Source organism: Chelmon rostratus, chromosome 17 (assembly GCF_017976325.1).
Source record: "Chelmon rostratus isolate fCheRos1 chromosome 17, fCheRos1.pri, whole genome shotgun sequence".
Lineage (NCBI taxonomy): Eukaryota > Metazoa > Chordata > Actinopteri > Chaetodontiformes > Chaetodontidae > Chelmon > Chelmon rostratus.
In genome coordinates, this window is record NC_055674.1 from 18,968,848 (window position 1) to 18,987,524 (window position 18,677).

General features: G+C 44.8%; 1 protein-coding gene across 2 annotated transcripts in view; it reads right to left on the reverse strand.

The window, feature by feature from the left end:
- Positions 1-3,380: 3,380 nt before the first annotated feature.
- Positions 3,381-18,677, reverse strand: part of wu:fb95e10 (cell surface glycoprotein 1) — a 31,644-nt gene continuing 16,347 nt past the window's right edge. For both annotated transcript variants that reach the window (XM_041958007.1, XM_041958006.1), the window contains exons 3-5: positions 18,565-18,643; positions 7,942-8,177; positions 3,381-7,675 (exon numbers count right to left, since the gene is read on the reverse strand). In XM_041958007.1, coding sequence (XP_041813941.1) covers positions 4,467-7,675; positions 7,942-8,177; positions 18,565-18,643 — 3,524 coding nt within the window. In that variant the 3' untranslated portion in view covers positions 3,381-4,466. The remainder of the gene's footprint in view (positions 7,676-7,941; positions 8,178-18,564; positions 18,644-18,677) is intronic.

Below are 18,677 nucleotides of genomic sequence, written 5' to 3' on the forward strand. Positions count from 1 at the left end.
TTCGTCCTATATAAATACAAATCTGTCACTAAATATCAGTCTTAGGGTGTATTGCATATACATGGGTAAAGGAATAGTTTGACATTTTGGGAAATATGTTTATTCGCTCTCTTGTGGAAGGTTAACACTGCATGAGAAGATTGATGCCACTTTCATGCTTGTCTGTAAAATATGGAGCTAGTAACCAGTTAGCTTAGCTTAGCAAAAACACTTTAAACAGCTAGCCTGGCTCCATCTGAAGGTAACTAATCTACTATCAGCACCTCCAAAGCTCACTAACACCAGCAGTGTAAAAATGTCAAAATGGGGTTTTCTTGGCTGGAAGCAGTAACTTCCTAGAGTCTCTGCTGGTCGCCTGGCAACCACTCCATAACCACTCTTTATAAACGGTGAACTGGTGCTACTACATGTCAGTTTTTGTACAGATTAAACCAACAAGACGTAACATTTATTTTTTGAAATTTAGAGGTGCTGGTTGGTAGATTTTGTTACTTTTGGACAGAGCCAGGTTAGCTGTTTCCCCCTATTTCAAGTCTTTATGCTAAGCTAAGCTAATTGTCTTTGCCGTAGCTTCATATTGACTGTATAACTTGGGGATGGTATCATTCATCTCTCCCTGCTCACTCTCCACCAGAAAGCAACAAAGCGTATTTCCCAAAATGTTGAACTATTCCTTTAATTGATTTGTTCATAGGGTGATGGAATTTTTGATTAGTTGTATTCAGTGCTGGGTCTCCACCTCCACCACAGTCCAGTCTCCAGGCGGGGAGCTGCCCTGGCTGTCCGGGGAATAGCTGCTGACGGAGGTGACTGTAGCAGCGGGAGGGCTGAACTGGGGCAGCAGATTTGGCCACATGCTGCTCTCCAAGGGGCTTAAGGTGCCTCCTGCCCCCACAGGGAGGAGGAGGAGAGGGGGGCAGTCTCTGTCTCCAGACAGCATCAAGGTCTGGTTGATGAGCTGCTGCACCATGTCCACCTTCTTGTTCCATTCCAGGTCCTGTGGAGGCACTGGACGCAGCTGCCTCTGGAAATCCTGCGTGATGCTCTGGGAGTATGGCACCCTCTTCCCTACCACCTGCGTGCTCCTCTTCTGATCTCCTCTGGCCTCGTCCTCCTCGTCGCTGGTTTCCATGGCTTCATAGATGGTGCAGAGACCAGAGGACGGGGAGAGCATGACTCCGGTCGGGCTCCTCCTCAGCTGCTGCTGCTGTTGGATCTGTTTCTGCTGCATGCGGTACTGCTGCTCCAGCTCCAGCTGCCACTGCAGAACCTGCCTGCGGTGCCGGTGCTCTTGCTGCTGCTGTTGCAGCTGCAGCTGGAGAAGCTCCCTGCGCTGCTTCTCCAGCTGCTTCTGCTGTTCCAGCCTCAGCCGCTCCTCCTCCAGCCACTGCCTCTTCTGCCTCTCCTGCTCCTGACGGTGCTGCATCTCTCTCAGCTTCTGTTGGTGCTGCTCCAGCCTCCTCAACTGTTCTCCACCAGTGCGACTATCAGCATTGGTCTCTATCAAAGGAGGAGGGGAGGCGATCTTGGCGAAATGTGCGGCGATGGTTGGATCAATGGGCCTCCTGTTGCCTGGGACCAATGCCAAGTAGTGGCCGTTGGCTATGGGAACAGTGGTAGTGTGGTTCTGGTTCCGGTTGTCTTCCTGGGAGTGTGTTTGCAGCCTGTAATCTTCATCCGCTTCATGTGTCTTCTCGTCTCCTGTGAGACAGTCAAGATCACTTGGTGCATCCATTAGAGATGCATGCATCAAACAGAACGGGTGGTACAACAACAGAGACCAGGAAGAAGAGGGTTCAGGAGAGATTTGACAAGAGGGTGCAGGTGCAACAAAAAAAGAAAGGGGCTTTCAAAATAAAGTGACAGCATGACACAGGAATATTATATACTGTATCTACAAAGCGGGAAACAGGAACAAATCATAAGGTTAGTGCACGTATGTTTTCTCTCTAAAGTTGTATTTTTTTTTTAATATAACCAGATTTTTTCCTTGATTGCTTTAATACTGTTAACTAAAGTACGTAGTACCACATTCATATCCGCTGCTTAGTCCTCTTTGAATATGATGGTTATCATGCAAGACAGCAGTCATATATACACAGTACAATACAGACAAGTAATTGAAGAGACAAATGAAAACATGTGGGATTAAACAGACAAAAACATCACAAAAATTGACTCTGCTTAAGTAACGTATAGTATAAAACGCCAAAATTTAGAATAAATGTACTGAAAATTATGCTAAAGGCAGCTGATTCACCTTGTTTTAAATGCACCTTGTTAACAGTATATTTCATAGAGAAAGCAGTGGTGTCCCAAAACACAAATCCTAAACAGGACTTGCGCAGTCTCATGAATAATGTTAACAGTTGAGAAAACTATCAAAGGGGTGTGTCTGACCTTGGTACAGGGGTCTGGGGTGTTTTCTCCATGTCAGGGTTTTGGTGAGAAGGAGCGGGCAGGTCAGAGGAGAAAGGCATGAAAGGGAGGAAGTGTTCGGTCTTCTTGAGCTTCAACACTCAGACACACAGATGCATTCGAGTGGCTTGTACAAAAGCTCAGGGCAAGTTCCAATACATCTGTTTATGTGTTTGTCCATGTGCTGACTGTGTGAGTGGAACATTCAGGAGGATGCAGACAGGTCTGAGGAGGCTTCACCTTGTTTGAGTGTTTAAACCACTTGTGTCTACAACCTTGACAGGTATCAGGTGTGTTTCCTGCCTCTTTACTCTTGGGTACCCTGTGAAGTGTTTGACCACTAGTAGTGCTGTGCAGCAATGTTGTTACTACAGAAACTGTGATGTCAGTATGTTGGCTGATCGACTGTTGGTGGCAATGATGCACCAACAAACATATCGAAGCACCAACAAAGGCAAAGAAGAAGACTGCAGGCTAGCAGGCATGGATGTAAACAATGTAGGATTTCAAATATTTGGCTGTGCAAATGTTTTATAAAAAGGGAAATACATTCAACACATTTGTTCGGCCTCAAGGGTGCACACAATGCATTTTGGTGATAAACACTGATTGTTAACAGTTTACAGGAAACCTCCACAGGGTACCTTTAAGTGAGCACCACTCACCAAGGAGCTAGTGTTGAATCTGAAGATGTCATGAAGGCATAAGCATGCTGGAGAACAGGGCACTGGGACACCATTTCGATTATTTCTTTGACTGGACCAAAATTCCATTTTAGATACAACACATTGTACAGTGTTGCATCACTTCCTGTTAACCGGTTATTCCCATGGTGAAGCGTAGGAGACGCCATGGGAAATAGGTTGTGTAAACATACAAATACACAGCGACTCAACACAGGGACAGTAAGTTCAGGCATGCTGGATCCACAGGGAAAATAAGAAACAGGAACAAAATGCCTTGCAATGATGTTTTAATGGAATTTTGAAAGATAACCTAGTGTGAACCATTCATTTATGAACATGTCTAGTGTAGAACTGTTTCAAATTCAAGGTAGTACACAGTCTTTGTTAGTTAAACATGCAATATTCTGTTGAAATAGTAAACCAAACGCCCACTATGAAAACGTTTCAGCGAGTGTAAAGCTCAACTGTGATAGCGATGTATGACAATGCAGTGTCTCATCACAAATAATAGGCTAGTTGTTAGTCAGAAACACAAATGATCAGCTAACTGAGGCTTAAAGCTTGAGCCACTTAAAACCAAACGCCTGAAACACATACTGTACGTGACTGCACGTTATATACCTTAACAACCTATGCAAAGAGCGTAGAACCTCTTGAAGCACACATTAAAAACTTCACCAACTGCAATCTAATACTCCCATACCTACCTCAACAAATCTGTAAGGGCAAAACAGCCGTGTTAATATCTAGCCTTTATTTTGATAGCTAAAAGTCTTGAAATAAGAACACAAACTTTTAAAAGGAGCGTTTGACTATCGCTATGGTGCTGTTGAACATGAAGCGTGTGTACACAGGGTAGGGAGGACCAGGTTTCAACAGAAAAAAACAAACAAAAAACAACAAATAAGCAAATACAAAACAAAAAAAATCATTGACATTTGTTCGGTAAAAACAGTAGGATAAATACACAATGAGTCCATTTTTTTTTCTTCCTTTTTTCGGTTTAAAAGCTCAGTCACATTGGACCAATCAGTCAATACCCCATCAGGGGCTACAGAATATGCAGTGTTACTTAAAAAGAACATTCTACTAGAAAATGGTAGTAGCTATTGTACATAAAGGAGTTGAAGCCATACACTCATAAACATGACCATAACAGTATGAAAGAGGGAGGCTTCATTTAAAAATTGCTACAGTCTTTTTTGCCATCTCCTTTGTTCATTTTTTTAAATCTTTTCCTACAATCTTGCTCTCCTTTTTTTTCTCTTCTAAGCCATCTAACCCAACTGGAGAGAAAACGAACAACAGGTAAAGGGGGAGGGTTGCAGGGAAAAGGTGCATTCCAGGGGTAATAGGAGGGACTTATACATTACCTGCCAGAAAACTATCAGTCTTATCACATATGGTAGAGTAGTAGGCTGGCTGGTTGTCGTCGGTGTCTCCAGATTCCTGCGCCCCAAGGTGGTGACTGGGCTCCAACGGATCAACCTCCTCCAGGTGGTCTGCTGCAATCTTTCCCCCCAGCATATAGTGGTGCTCATCTAGACTGGGCTGGTTTTCTCCCGGATGGCCCAAAGGCATCAGGTCCACATGTCTGCCCAGCAGGTCCTCTGCCTGGGCAGCAGCAGCAGCTGATGGAAGGGTCAGCTCCTTGATGAGGGAGGGGTCCTTGGCCTCCTCTGGCAGCTGTTCCTCATTCTCCAGAGAGAAGATCCCTGGGCTTTTTCCACAGCTCTCAGCCATAGAGTGGGCATTGGAGTTGGATGTGGTACAGTCGAAGCCGTATGATGCCACAGAGTTGGCTGACTGAGGAGTGGTCCCGCCTCCGTCCTCTTCGCCCTCTCCTGCTGCTGTGTCCACCGCCTCCTCATCCTCCTCAAGAGCAGGCAGACTACAGGTGGGAGTAGGGCTTTCAAATCCAGCACTCTCATCCATCATCACTGGTGCATCAGGGTCGTTAATTTGCATCTCACCCTCTGTGTCACTGGCCTCGTCTCCTGAGGTGGAGGGGGAAGACGGGGCGGATGCTGGAGCGGTTGGGGGTCCTGTTCCAAGGACCTCATCGGCAGGGAGTGTCTCAGCCTCCTCCTCTTCCCCATCGCCTTTCTCCAAGTGAATACCCAGGTCCTGCTCCATGTCAGGCTGGACTGAAGCAGGCACTGGGGTCTGCTGTTTGTCAGAACGAGACTCCACTCCAGAGCTGCTGTCATAGTCACGGAGTTCCTCAGGGGTGCTCGTCTCACTACTGCTATGGGCGGACTGGGACATGCCTCCAGCTGGGGCGGCAAGTAAGACCTGAGCCTCCTCGGGGGGTGAGCTCTTCATCTCCTCATGGGCTGACTGATGGTGCTCGGGCTCTTCCTCTGACTGATGAGCAAAGGAGGGGGAATTGCTGTCCACACGTGCCTGGGCAGGAGACAGGGTCGGCGTCTCAGATTCGGCCGCACCGTGGTCCGAAAGAGGGCTAGGCGAGGAGACAGAGAGCAGTGAGGCTGGTTGAGCCCAAGGATCAGAGAAGGGGTTGGTCTGACCCCAGGAGGAGGTAGGGGGGATGCAAGGCGGAGGACCAGAGCGATTGAGGTTATCTAAACGCTCCTCCTCATTAAAGTCATCTTCATCTGCATTCCCGCAGCTCTCTGTCACTCCTTCACTGTGCATCTCTACATCTTCATCCTCCTCATCCTCATCTTGTTCCTGCTGCTCAAACGTCTTGTGATGTTCTTCTACTTTCTCTGAACTCAGGTCCATATCATCCACCCGCTCGTCCTCTTCATCCTCGTCTTCCTCGTTAGCCAAGGTCTCCACATTGGGAGAACCCATGAGATTACAATCTCCCTCAGAGCCACGAAGACTTGAGTCGACCAGGGCGTCTGAGCTCTGGGTGCCTTCCAATATTGCAGTGTGCTGGGTGCTGCTGAGGTCAGAAACTCCCTGCTGCCGACTGCTGGTGCAGCTGCTCACATCCTCAGAGTCCATCCCAGACAGCAGATCATCACCATGCCACCCTGCAGAACCACCAAACCCTGAGGACCTGACTTGGAACTCCTCAGAAGGCTGAGATGTGCTCATGTCAGTGACCATGGATGAAGGCTGCTGACCTAGTCTTCTCTGCTCCTCATCTTCATCCTCCTCCTCCTCATCATCATCATCCTCATTTATCTCCTCATCTGCCTTTTCCACTGCCTCCTCTTTTTCTTGAGCGAGGACCAGGTGCCTGGAGGTGAAGTCATCCATAGTTGAGGCACCCAACAAGTGAGGTTGTTCCATCATATTGAAGGCCTCTGCAGATGGAGCAGTGGATGTAGGCATAAACAGGTTCTCCTTCTCTTCTTCCTCATCCTCCTCTTCATCCTCCATTGTCTCCTCTGCCTCAAGCTGTTCAACATTCTCCTTTTCTTCTTCTGTCTGTACGTTCATCATATTGATAAGGCTCTCGGGAGCAAAGTCGGACTGAGCCTGGGGCAGGTTGCTGTCCCAGTGATCAGACTGGAAATGCATGTCCAACAGAGAAGAGGCATTCTGTGGCTCTCTGACAGGAGAAACAGGGCCTGGTGGGGAACAAGGAGGAGACATGACAGTGGTTCCCAGGGAAGGGACTGAGGAACTGTTTGCAGACTCCTCGAATTTGAAAAGGTCCAGCTGGGCTGACAACTGAACATTGGAGGCTGGTTCATGGACTGGTTCAGCTTCTACATCTGGCTCTGCTGTTGGCTGAGAATGTGGTTCTAGGAGAGGCTCAGGAGATGTTTCTCGTGCAGGTTCTGGTGTTGGTTCTCGTATAGGTTCTGGTGTCGGTTCTTGTACAGGTTCTGGCGTCGGTTCTCGTATAGGTTCTGGTGTCGGTTCCCGTACTGGCTCTGGTGTTGGTTCTCGTACAGGTTCTGGTGTAGGTTCCCGTATGGGCTCTGGTGTCGGTTCCCGTATGGGCTCTGGTGTCGGCTCTCGTACAGGTGCTGGTGTTAGTTCTCTTGCGGGTTCTGGTGTCAGTTCTATTATGGGTTCTGGTGATGGTTCTCGCAGTGCCTCCAACACTGGTTCAGTGACTGGTTCTGGTGTGGGGTCTGAAGTTTTTTCTTGTACTACTTCAGTATCGCTCGACATCAGTTCTGGCGCAGCAGATGGCTCCACAGCTGTTTCTGCAGGGGGTTCTGGTTCCTCAGGCCTGGCAATGGCAGATGCCGCAGTAGCGATAGCTGCAGCAGCCGCTACAGCAGCAGCAGCAGCTATTTCCTTTTCAGGTTCTGCAACAGTTGCAGCTTTGGGGCCACGTTTCACAGGAGTTGGGGTACTGGTGCCCACAGGTTTCTTAGGGCTGGAAGTCTTGGTTGTAGCAGTTTTGGAGCCAGGGGTCTTAGAAGCATCCTTGGAAGGTGTCTTACTGTCTTGTGTTTTGGAGCGGTTTGGTGTCTTTGTGTCCGCAACCTTACTAGCAGTAGGCTTTTTGGCAGGGACATCTGATTTTGAGGCTGATTTGGGGGTCTCAAGTTTTGCAGCCTTCGTTGTAGAGGATGGGCGGGTAAGGGGAGACTCTGAAGGCTTTTTGGATGCTGCAGTGGCAGATTTGGTGACATCTGGGGGGAAAACAGCAGAAGGTATGATTAAACAATGATATAATTAAACCAAACTGTGGCACATTATAATCCTCAAAACACAATACTGAAGCTTTCTGTAGTTATATGACACTGTATTCAAATTAAGGATGTGGAGTATAAAAACTAATAGATGGTTGCAGGTCAAACAAACTAAACATTTACTTTATGAGAAACTCAATAATAGAAACAACCTTTAAAATGCTCGCTTGAGCATCAATTCATTACAATATATCTTTTTTCTTAACCTTTTTTCACAGGGGTTGCGTTTCTGGATGTTTGTGATGCTGGAGGTTTGCCACCAGAGGGGGTAGTGGAGGTTGGTTTGGAGGCAGCAGGCTTGGCAGTGGTGGAGGAGGAGGTTTTTGGGGTGGCAGGTTTGGTTGTAGTTTGGGAGCTCTTGGTTGTGTTGTTTGTGCTGGTAGTGGGTGGCCTGGTTGAGCCTGTGGCAGGACGAGATGATGCTGCCGTGCCGGTGGTAGGCCTGAAGAAACAAGACAAACAAGAAGGTTGATAAATAGTAAAAGGTACTACAGCACTGAGATCTGGGACAGACAAACAATGATGGCTTATTGTACATTTGTTCTTTTCAAATCATTAATATCTCTCTGCTGGTCTACTCTAGGCTTACTGTTACGATAATTAAACATTCCCATGAAACAGACTTATTTCAGTGAGCTCAATAAAATGGTGATTTCCCTATTCAAAAGAAGGGATGAAGATTAATTGGAGGTGACTCAAGTGTTTGAAATTCACAGCTAGGGGCAAACATCAGGTCTCTCCCAGCCCTATGCCATAATTGCCTCAGAATAATTATGAGCAAGACTTTGACGACTCACTCATTAGTCACTTCTGCCAGATACCCTAAAGAAACAGCACAAGCAAGATTGCGTGCATAGATTGTAAAATTAAAAAACAATACAATGGCATACGGACAGGATAGACCATTCTTAATGGGTGGACAAGCAGCCACGGCCCTGACCTAAATAGCCTTTCAGATGTGGCATCAGCCCAAATCCAATAACACTTGTGAACAGGAGAGAACACATTGCAACTACTTTTAAAGGCTTTACACTGGTGACCTGTCAGTTGTTGTATGGATTTTTTTTTAACTTGTTTTTCTTCATACTTCATAGGCTTGCTACTGACTCTTTGTCTGACATGCTTGCATTGTATGACCCGGGAATACCCCTCAGGTCCTCTGGGATGAGTCTTGTAGTTGTACCAAAGTGCAGGACAAAAACTTTTAGTGAGGCAGCTTTTAGTTTTGATGGTCCAAGCTGCCTGAGGACATGAGGGCAGCTCAAAGTGATCAACACTGAGCTGCTCTCAGATCCCTGACACGAGAACTTAAATCTGGCTTTTGATTGAAATGTGTTACGACCATAATTTATTTTATTTAATAATGTTATTCTGTTGCACTAATGTTTTAACATGTTTTTATTCCCTCTTACCTCTTCACTCTTTATTATTCTTATTATCAGCTTGTTCAGCGATCTGTAAAGTACTGTATATTGAATGGCACAAACTTGGAAAAAAAAGGTGCTATACAAATAAAGTTTGATTGGCTAACTGGTTATAACAGGCTATGAGCAAATAGTATACCATGAAGAATTTGGTTTACTAAGTATTAACTAATTTTTGTCTTTAGTCTATCAGCATCTGAAACACTGGTAGCAATAGGCCCATGTCCAGCTCACTCTTACACAGGCCCATGACAAAGTCCACTGGGGGGCAATGAAGTTTGGGAGTTGAGTCACTACAGACCCCTGAGGGGCATCCCAACCCCAGTCAACCTCGTCCCTGATCACTTGTCTATTCCCACTCCCCACAGGGGAATGACACTTGGGGCAGTATGCATCAGCCTGGCTGCTCTGGCGGCCTGCCTGGCCCAGAAGCTGGCTTCTATGTCACATCTGAGCGAAGTAACCTACATCTAGTAGTCCTGACAAGGCTGTGGTGTGCAGTCTCCTGGGCCCACGCTACACTAACTGCCTGTTTCTAAATAAAGAATTCAGCTAGCACTGGCAGAAAGAGAGCAGGGAGGTAGCGGGAGAGTGAAGATGGCTAGGACCATGTTAATCTTTAATACTGAAAGGAGAACAAAAATAACTTCTCCCAATCCCCCATCTGGAACCATGGGCTGTGTTAAAAGCACACTCATTGTGAGGGCACTGAAGAAGTGCATGCTATCCACAACCTGGAAAATACAATGGAATATGGTTTGGTAAGATTAAATAAGATTAAAGGCAGGCGGCAACACAAAAGGGATGTGGTCACGTACAAACAAGCTTTTACTGCTGATGCACATAATTTAGAATTGGCTTTGGGCTAGTGAAATGCATGTTGCTGATATGGAGATTGTTGAATCATGTCTATGCAGTTCTACTGATACAATACCCTTCTGGCAATGTAAAACAATAACAGACTCATCTGTGACACATTGATTGACTGCTAACCATGTCTGCTGGAAAATCAGAAAGGTTGAACAATGCTGATGAGGAAATGTGCTTTTCTTGTGGCAAAAACAAAAGTGCTCTCATAATGTTGTGATAGAGATGATATAAAAGGCACAGTTAGAGCGATGAAAATAATGCTGTCCCAGGGGGGACATGTAGGCCAAGGTTGCACCAAATTTTTGGCTGAACTGTAGTGCTGGCTAAGAGAAGAAAATATTTTAATAAATCAATGACTTAAAGCAGGCAATTTAGTCTGTGTAAATAAATCTCAAACTTGCATGTACCGCAAAGCTCTGTGTCCAAAGCTTGAGTTGGAAAACAGTGTGTGAGACGTTAAGATTTTAAGGCTAAAACAGCAGAAAGCAGCCAATGATCAAGATGTTAAAGGGTGAAATGAGAATAAGCTCTTAAAAAAAGGATGTTTGAGTCTGTGGTGCCTGAATTAAAGGGTAAAAGATAAGAAAATAATTACAGGGAAAGGAGAATTGGGGGGGGGGGGGGGGGGGGGGGATTAAAAGATACAGACCCTGGCATTAGAGATGAAGTATGCTGAGGGGATATTCAGAGAGAGCATTCACAATAATCTGTCTGATAAAAGGAATATGGGTAATCCAAAAAGGCAGGACTACTTCATCGAGAGCTGGAAATGAACCAGGCCAATGAGAAAGAAGTAGAGAAGCAGGAGATAGAGACAAAGCAAGAGAGATGGGAAAGGGGGGGGCAGATAGTATTCATCCGATTACACATTATCTTATATCAATGTCTTCTTCTATCAAAGAAAGCAGTTTGCACAGTTGAAAACCAATTACAGCATTTAAGACACCGGTCAAGCATAGCGGGTATATTATGTGTAGCCATGCTTGTGTCTGTTTCTCTTGCAGTTGGTTTGTATAAAAAACAACCAGTGGCGGTGCCCCCCAGTAAACACACCCCTCTTCGGCTGTTGCAGCTCTCGGGGGCACTCCTCCACCAGGACCAGTCTTCGCTGACAGACTGTCTCTGGGTTAGACAGAGTGGACAGACCAGTTGTCCAAAGAGTGGCCATTGTCCACTCCGGCTAGCCCAGAGACACAGCTGCGATAGCCAAGGAGGTCGGAGTGTTTACCGGGGAAACTGAAACTGACAGTCCACTGAATCAGCACCGCCGCTGGCTGTTTGCTTTCCAATGCAACTTTGAGAAAAACACAGAAACAACCGGAGAGTACAGCCTCTGTGTTTGACTCTCACCTTCAGAATTATCTTCCCCCATTACTCAACATTCTCAAAGTAACTAAGTAACGTTAAACTCAACATATTCAGTGCACGTTGGTTCCCATTACAGCTCCGGAGGAGGAGTGACCCATATGAGTGCAGTCTCCATGGGAACGCAGCCGAAGTGGGTGTGGTTTCAACTAAACTGGTTCTGGAAAAACGATAGACGGCACTGAGCCAAAGTAAAATACAGCCTTGTGTTCTAACACCAGACATTGTTTAACAACACTTGACCATGGTGACAATGTCTGAATACAGTGATGCATTGTTTCTTGAATTATTTCAAGCTTTCATCTATGCTGTAATTATGTTCACTGTCATTCGAATGACAAAGAAGGCTGTAAGAGTAATTGCACTCTTTAAATGATACTATTTTGCATCTAGGTTTAACTCAATGGGCAGCATGTAGGTTGTGTTCATTATTCATATTTCACCACAGGTCAGGCTGAGAGAAAGAACACTATAAATTGGGGTTAAAGCAAATGTTGAACAGAAAGGCCAGAAAAGCACTGGAGCTGAAAAATCAGATGACTCTGAGGCTTGGTTGCTACAGGCGCACCGAGGCACACGGCAAAATACTTAAAGTTCTCCTCAGTCGCCTGAGGATCATTAATAACATTTTAGCTTTATTGCAAATGCACATGTCTTCAGTAGGCCCAAGAAAGGAGTATGTGTAAAAACAAGGTTGCCGGCTGGTGCGGCTTTCTTTCAATACAACAGGAGCCAGGCTGTGATTTAAATAATGAGATGCACCATGAAAGGGGCAAATGAGTAAGCTGGAGATGAGCGAGCATGAAGGCAGTCTTCCCTGCAGCAAAGACGACAAACTATGGTGGGAGGACCTCCATCCTCTCAAGACAAGCAGCAAATTATAGATGATGCTGAGTTAATTAAGCACCACAAATATGGAGGCAGGATCTTCGTCCTAGTTAAAGTGCCCGCAGCCAACGAAAGGATACAGTCATGTGACAAGGGGCACTTTGGGAATTGTACTGTTAAAAGAACCTGATCAGAGCTCTAGTCTCTAAATGTGACTTGAGTGCAAAGACTTGAGCCTGACTTGCGACTTGCAAAACAGTGATTTGGTCCCACCTCTGGTATTTGGTTTTCCTAAAATTTTTGCAATAAGCTTTCAGTATTACTGTGTGGTGGAATAAACAAAAAAGGAGAATAGGTCATAGTATCAGCATAGCCATCACGGCAGACTGGACAAAATATTAAAGACACAATAATGACGTCAATGTAAGCGTAGTTAATAAACAAATACAATTAAAATAGGGATTGTTCAAATGGGATCACAACTGAACATCAGGAGAATTTTTTTCTATGTTCATCTTATGTTTGAAAATAGAACAGGTCATATGTGGGTCCGGTAGAGCGAAGAACACACTGCTTTCCACAAAGCGTTTTCTTCGAAATCCATTACATCTGAACACACCCACAAACACACCCCTGCACACTCAAACCTTTGTCTCACACTCAAACATGTACGCCTCCTTCTGTTCCTCTTTCCTGCCCTCCCTCCGACTCATTCCCACTAAACCCATTTGGTAATTGGCTCTGCGGCTGAACCTCTATAAAATCATGGCAGCGTAAGACTGCATCACAGAGGCATCGACCACACCCGTAGCAGAACGGAAGATTTACAGCCTGCGCAACATGTCATCTGCTTTGCACTGGACTGTAGAACAGCGTCTGGGACAAGGACTGGCTGCTGCCTACCACACACACCAGCGCTGGACAATTACATCAGCAGTCATTTGTTAGATCATGAGGAGGGTTGCATTGAAACCACGGCAATAAAATTTTATCATCCCTGAGGGACCATCAATGAGGAAAACAGCATGACTAATGTGGGAACATAGGTGGCTGAGTGGAGGGCAGGAAAGTGATGGCAAAAAAGGAAAAGCACCTGATCACCCAGCAGAAAACTCATCCCATTTCCTCCTCTGAGTTTGGACAAAAAGGACCGAATACCCTTGCCCTGTCCTCTAAGCTACTGTAGGGCAATATTTCCCTGCTTCACACAGAGATACCCTCTGGTTCTCTGCTTCTTCTTTCCACCTCTGCCTCGCTTTCTCTCTCACACACACACACAAATTTGTGCACACAGTTCACGCTCCCTGCACGCACAGCCCTCACACTCTGTCTGTATCTCTGGCAGCAGTGATGGGAGCTCAGCAGGGACACATGACTTATTCAGCCATGTAGCTCCCGTACTCCACTGCCACCATTTTTGTTTTACTTCACTCCGCTGCATCCACAGACAGCAGGGCAGGCAGGAGGAAGCAGCTCAGCGCACGCACCATGTGTTCAGCAAGCCAGCATGTAAGCCTCCCTTCCCCCTTTACCTCCACATCATACTGAGTAATACATCAGCAAATTAACACATGCTATGCATTCTAATTACATGCTGCTTCTACTATGTGGGCATCCATGAACAGCACATACATACGCACAATGATGCACCTATATAGCGAATGCACAGCGTGCTATACTGTCCTGCTGGCCAGTTTGCATACTGCATACCTGTCCCCAATGCATAACTGGACATGAGTCATCTTTGCAGCAAGGAAGCAAAAACTGGTACATATTCATCCACACAAGCTGACACATGAATTGTTAGCATACATCCCAGCGTGCAGACATGATGTTCAAACATCATTTCTACTTTCTCCATTTGCACACTAATCAGGCTAAAACATTTCCTGTCACATGCTGCATGCTGTGGGCAATCAGCTTCCAACAGCAGGTGCTCACTCACACACACACACACACACACACACACACTTTAGTACACTTCACTACACAATCCTAACTTATGGTGCAATAACAATATAATACCATCAACTCAGCTTCAACACTCTCAGTGACCTGTTGCAGTTTGTGTAGACAGGTGAAGTGGACTGTGTAAGGGGAGCTAGTTTTTTAGGTGGTCAAATACATTTCCTTCATTCCTTCATCCAATCTTTAATTTAAAGAATTACATTGAGATAGAGACCTCCTTTACAATAATAAAACCTTCAGAACAAACTTAGGAGCAAATTATCTAATTAGAATTTAAAGCAAATGAATGAACTAAATATAAAGAGTGCAACAATTAGACTCATACAGAAAAGACTCTTTCTTGCAACTAAAAAGCTTTTTATATACATGAGCTTTGCAACCAGTCTGAAGTTTGTTTTCAAAAAGTAGAATGAGAAAAAGCTATAATTAAGAGTCACCGGCAGCATCAACTAAAAAACCTCATTTAATTTTCCCAAAACCTTGAGCTGAATGGGTGGAACAAAACACTTGTGAGTGGCCTTAAATTAGATTGATGTCGCTCAATGTAGTGAAACTGTATTTGCTCTGCACTTTGTTTGTCTGATAACTGGAACCTGCTGCGGATGGAATTAAATAAATTCAGCCTTAGAGTAATTGAGAGACCCACTGCGGGCGTGTGTGCATGTGTGTGTGCCAGCAACAGGGGAAGCAGGGTGTGTCTGATGTGGCAGTTAATGTATCCATTGAGCTCTCTACCACTCTGCTGATAGCAGGCCTGAATTAAGGCTTGAGTAGCAGCTAAAGGGGGAAATCTAATTCAAGCAGAAATTTATGGCCCTGTCAAAGCACATCACATATACACACAAACACACACACACACACGTGTGCACACACACGCATACACACTTAATGAAGTATGCCTGCAAGGGTACATGTTGCTGTCACAGGAGCCTATCTTCAGTAATGGTTATACCTCTCCCGTGGGGATTCATATGGAGGTTTTCTGCAGCTAAATCCTTCTCAGGGCAACAAGTCCACTGTATGTAAAACATTTCACTGACTCAACCAAACAACACAAAATACTGCATCTAAAGTGCAATCCAATGTTAACCTGATTACAGTATTAGCCTCGGCTAGTTTCCAGCTCAGTCTCTTGACAAATTTGTCCATGGTACCTACGAAGCTCATTACAGTCTTTTCATTTCAAAGCCTGGCTGGTCACTTGATGGGCGACTAGGCTGCATGGGAGCATGAGCTGGGCATGGACTTTCCTGAGGAGGGGTGGAAAGGGCTCAAGGTCTTATGCAAGGTCCACTTCTCTGAAACCAGGCTGTCTAAAATATATAAGGGACAGGTGTGACAGATGTTCTACATTTTTTGGCATGACTATTTTTACATGAAGTCCAAAACATTTAAGACTAACATTAAGAACTGCCCATTACTGTGATATTAGAATCTGTTCACCTGTACACAGTTGAACATTTTTGACTTGATCAGTATATTTTTGCTATTTGTCATCTTGAAAAAACAAAGCTGACAAGTTAGTACTTTTTACTGTGCTTATTATTCTAGGTTTTTTCAAAACTACAGTAGAAGTGCTGACAATTCCTGTAACTACTATAACGCCCTCAGGGGATGCTGGCTAACTAAAGATGGACTGTAGAAAAATGTTGGAAGTGATGACCTCAACAGATTACATGATTTCTCATGTTAATGTGGAACAGTCATATCAGTAAAGTTATGAACTTGCACTTTGTATGCTATGACATATATTGCTACATGTTTTGAAAATATTTATGTGAAGCATGTTTTAATTAAATGTCTTACCTTTAGCATAATTTATTTTGTGTTTACTGTATTCAATGTGATTTTTGAGATATTTGTTTAGAACTGTGTTTATACCCAAAAATGTTAATATGGAGGCAACATCTGTAGATTCTAATGACACAACAATGACTTATTTCTACACTGCACATTGGTTTTGAGAGAAGATAACACTAGTATTGTCAAGAGTGTTAAAACAGTGCATTTTAACACATTGTGTTTAATTGTGTTAAATTACCACTGTGCTGAAAACCATATATAAATCTTATATAAGTGTTTACTGTAACTTTGTGATGGCTGATTTTCTATCAGAGAAAAGGAGGGGATTCACGTTCCACAGAGAACTGGGTGAACATGGTGAAGGTTACAAATGAAATCTCTTTGACAGTTCATAAAGGTCGCACAATGAGCGTTCTGTACTGCAGTGGTGATTACCAACGTACCCTTGTGTAATACTTTTTAATGAGATGTTTGCACATCAACCATTGTATAAAGCTGTAATCTGAGTGTAATCTCCTCAATCCAACTGCTACCCATGGCATGTGGAGTGTGGAGGGGGGAGGGGACCTGAGGGATCCTCACGTGAAACACCTTACTGTCAGGTGGAAGGCAGTGGCTGGCAGCTTAGTGTGATTGTCATGTTAGTCTACTGGCCATGGCTAAACAGAGAAGAAAACAGCGGAACGTATTGAAAAGAAAGCATACTTGTGTTAGGTACGTATATTCCATACCTCAGTCATAGTGCTGTCTCCTCTGGAATAGAGTCCAGCCAATACAGGACTTCTGACACCAGTACCTATTTTAACCTGGAAACGATATATCTGTTTATATATCTCTCTTAAATTGGGGAGCATCCTCAGCAGCAGATCCTTTCCTACCAAACACAACTATAGAACCAGCGAGCATTTCCTATGATCTGAAGAGGGTCCCAGGTCTGTCATTTAATGCAAAATCTGCGATGGAGAAACTATGGCCTTCGTTTTTATGGTACTATGATGCACAGTAAAGGAGCAGTGCGACATTTTGGGAAATACGCTTACTCACGGTCTTGCCAAGAGCAGATGGAAAGATTGTTACCACCAATGTCTGTCTGCTAAGTATGAGGCTACTGCTACCATGCTTACCTAAATTGGCAACTTAGGTAAGCATTAAGAGTGGAAACAGTGGGAAACGGCTAGCCTGGAGATTTCCAAAAGAAACAAAATGTGCCTACCAGAACATTGTATTTCATTTGAACCCCCGTAAAATGGAGAGTTGTCATTTTCGCAGTTGCCATGCTGGTGGGCAGACATTGTTACCTTTGGTCAGGCAAACTGTTTTCCCTTTTTTTCAAGTCTTTACAGTCTTTTTCCATGCGAAGATAACCAGCTGCTGGCTGTAGCTTCATATTTACATGAGACACTGGAGTGGTAGCAATCGTTTCTTCTCATTTTCAGCAAGAGAGTGAATAAAACTATCCTTCTGAGCATGTCCCTGGGATTGCTTGCAGTTTATGGTTATTATCCCTGTGCTATAATAAGCTTGCTACAAATAGTCCAATCTGTCTGACGCAAGTGTCTCTGACTGAACAATGCATCTACACAGAGACATACCGGCGTGATGACATAACCCATCATACCATACACCATGGTGTCATAACAGCAAGGAAGAAAGAGGCTATTGCTCCAACAAACAAACAGAAGAAGAAGAGGCAGCGGGATAAGACACTGCTGAAAGAACAGTCAGACTCCCAAAGGCTCTATCTGATCATGATCGTCACAGTCTCAGACAAAGGCCTCCTTCAGCCCCCTCTCCTGGTCTGTGGCCAAGTCACCTCAGGAACCGACACCATGCACACAGCGTGACTCAGGTGAGGAACACATGTTGACCTGATTGCATACAAACACTGGCAACACATGCTTGTGCGCAGAAACACACACAAACGCCCACTCTAAAGAAACAAGAACTTAAAGGGCATTCTCTTGTTCTCAGTTAATTCTTCAGACTGCTCCTCCTCCCCTCTCCAAACTGCACTTCTTCCCAAAACTTGTTTTATTAATAATGCTGCTGTAGAATGCTTGCTCTGGTGAAACCCTGCGAGCCATTCCTCCAAGGCTTGTTCTGACATTGGCTGCTTGCTGGCCTACTTGTACCCAGCTCTTCCAAGCCTCGATGTGGGGGGTCATTGTCCCTCATTCCTCCAGGGTGTTTTTTTCTTAAACAGGGTCTTCTTTGAACCTGTAGCCAAGTGCAGCCTTTTGAACCAACTGCTTCTCACTTGGCACCGAGGAGCTTTAGAATGCTGAACTTATTCCCCGCAGTTCTTATTTCTATGGCAATTTATTCGTATTTGCTACCGTTCTGGAGCAAATTTGCTGATTTGCTCCATTAGAAAGGCTTTTAATAAAAGGAACCCGCTTAGAACATTTTCGCCTGGAGGATGTCTGACAAGAGGACCAATTATAGACAGCTGTCTGTGCTTTCCACAGACACACAGGGTATCTCTTTGACACACTTGTGTTCACTTACATGTCCACAGACACACAATCTGCCAAGGGTGAGGCTTAAATTCTGCACAAATGTCACACCTACCTGGTTGTCTTGGAAACAGGAGGCTTGGGTGAGGCAGCAGAGCTAGGTTTGGTGGGTGTTGCAGAGGCAGGTTTGGGAGCTGGAGGAAAGAAGAGAGACAAATGCTATTATTT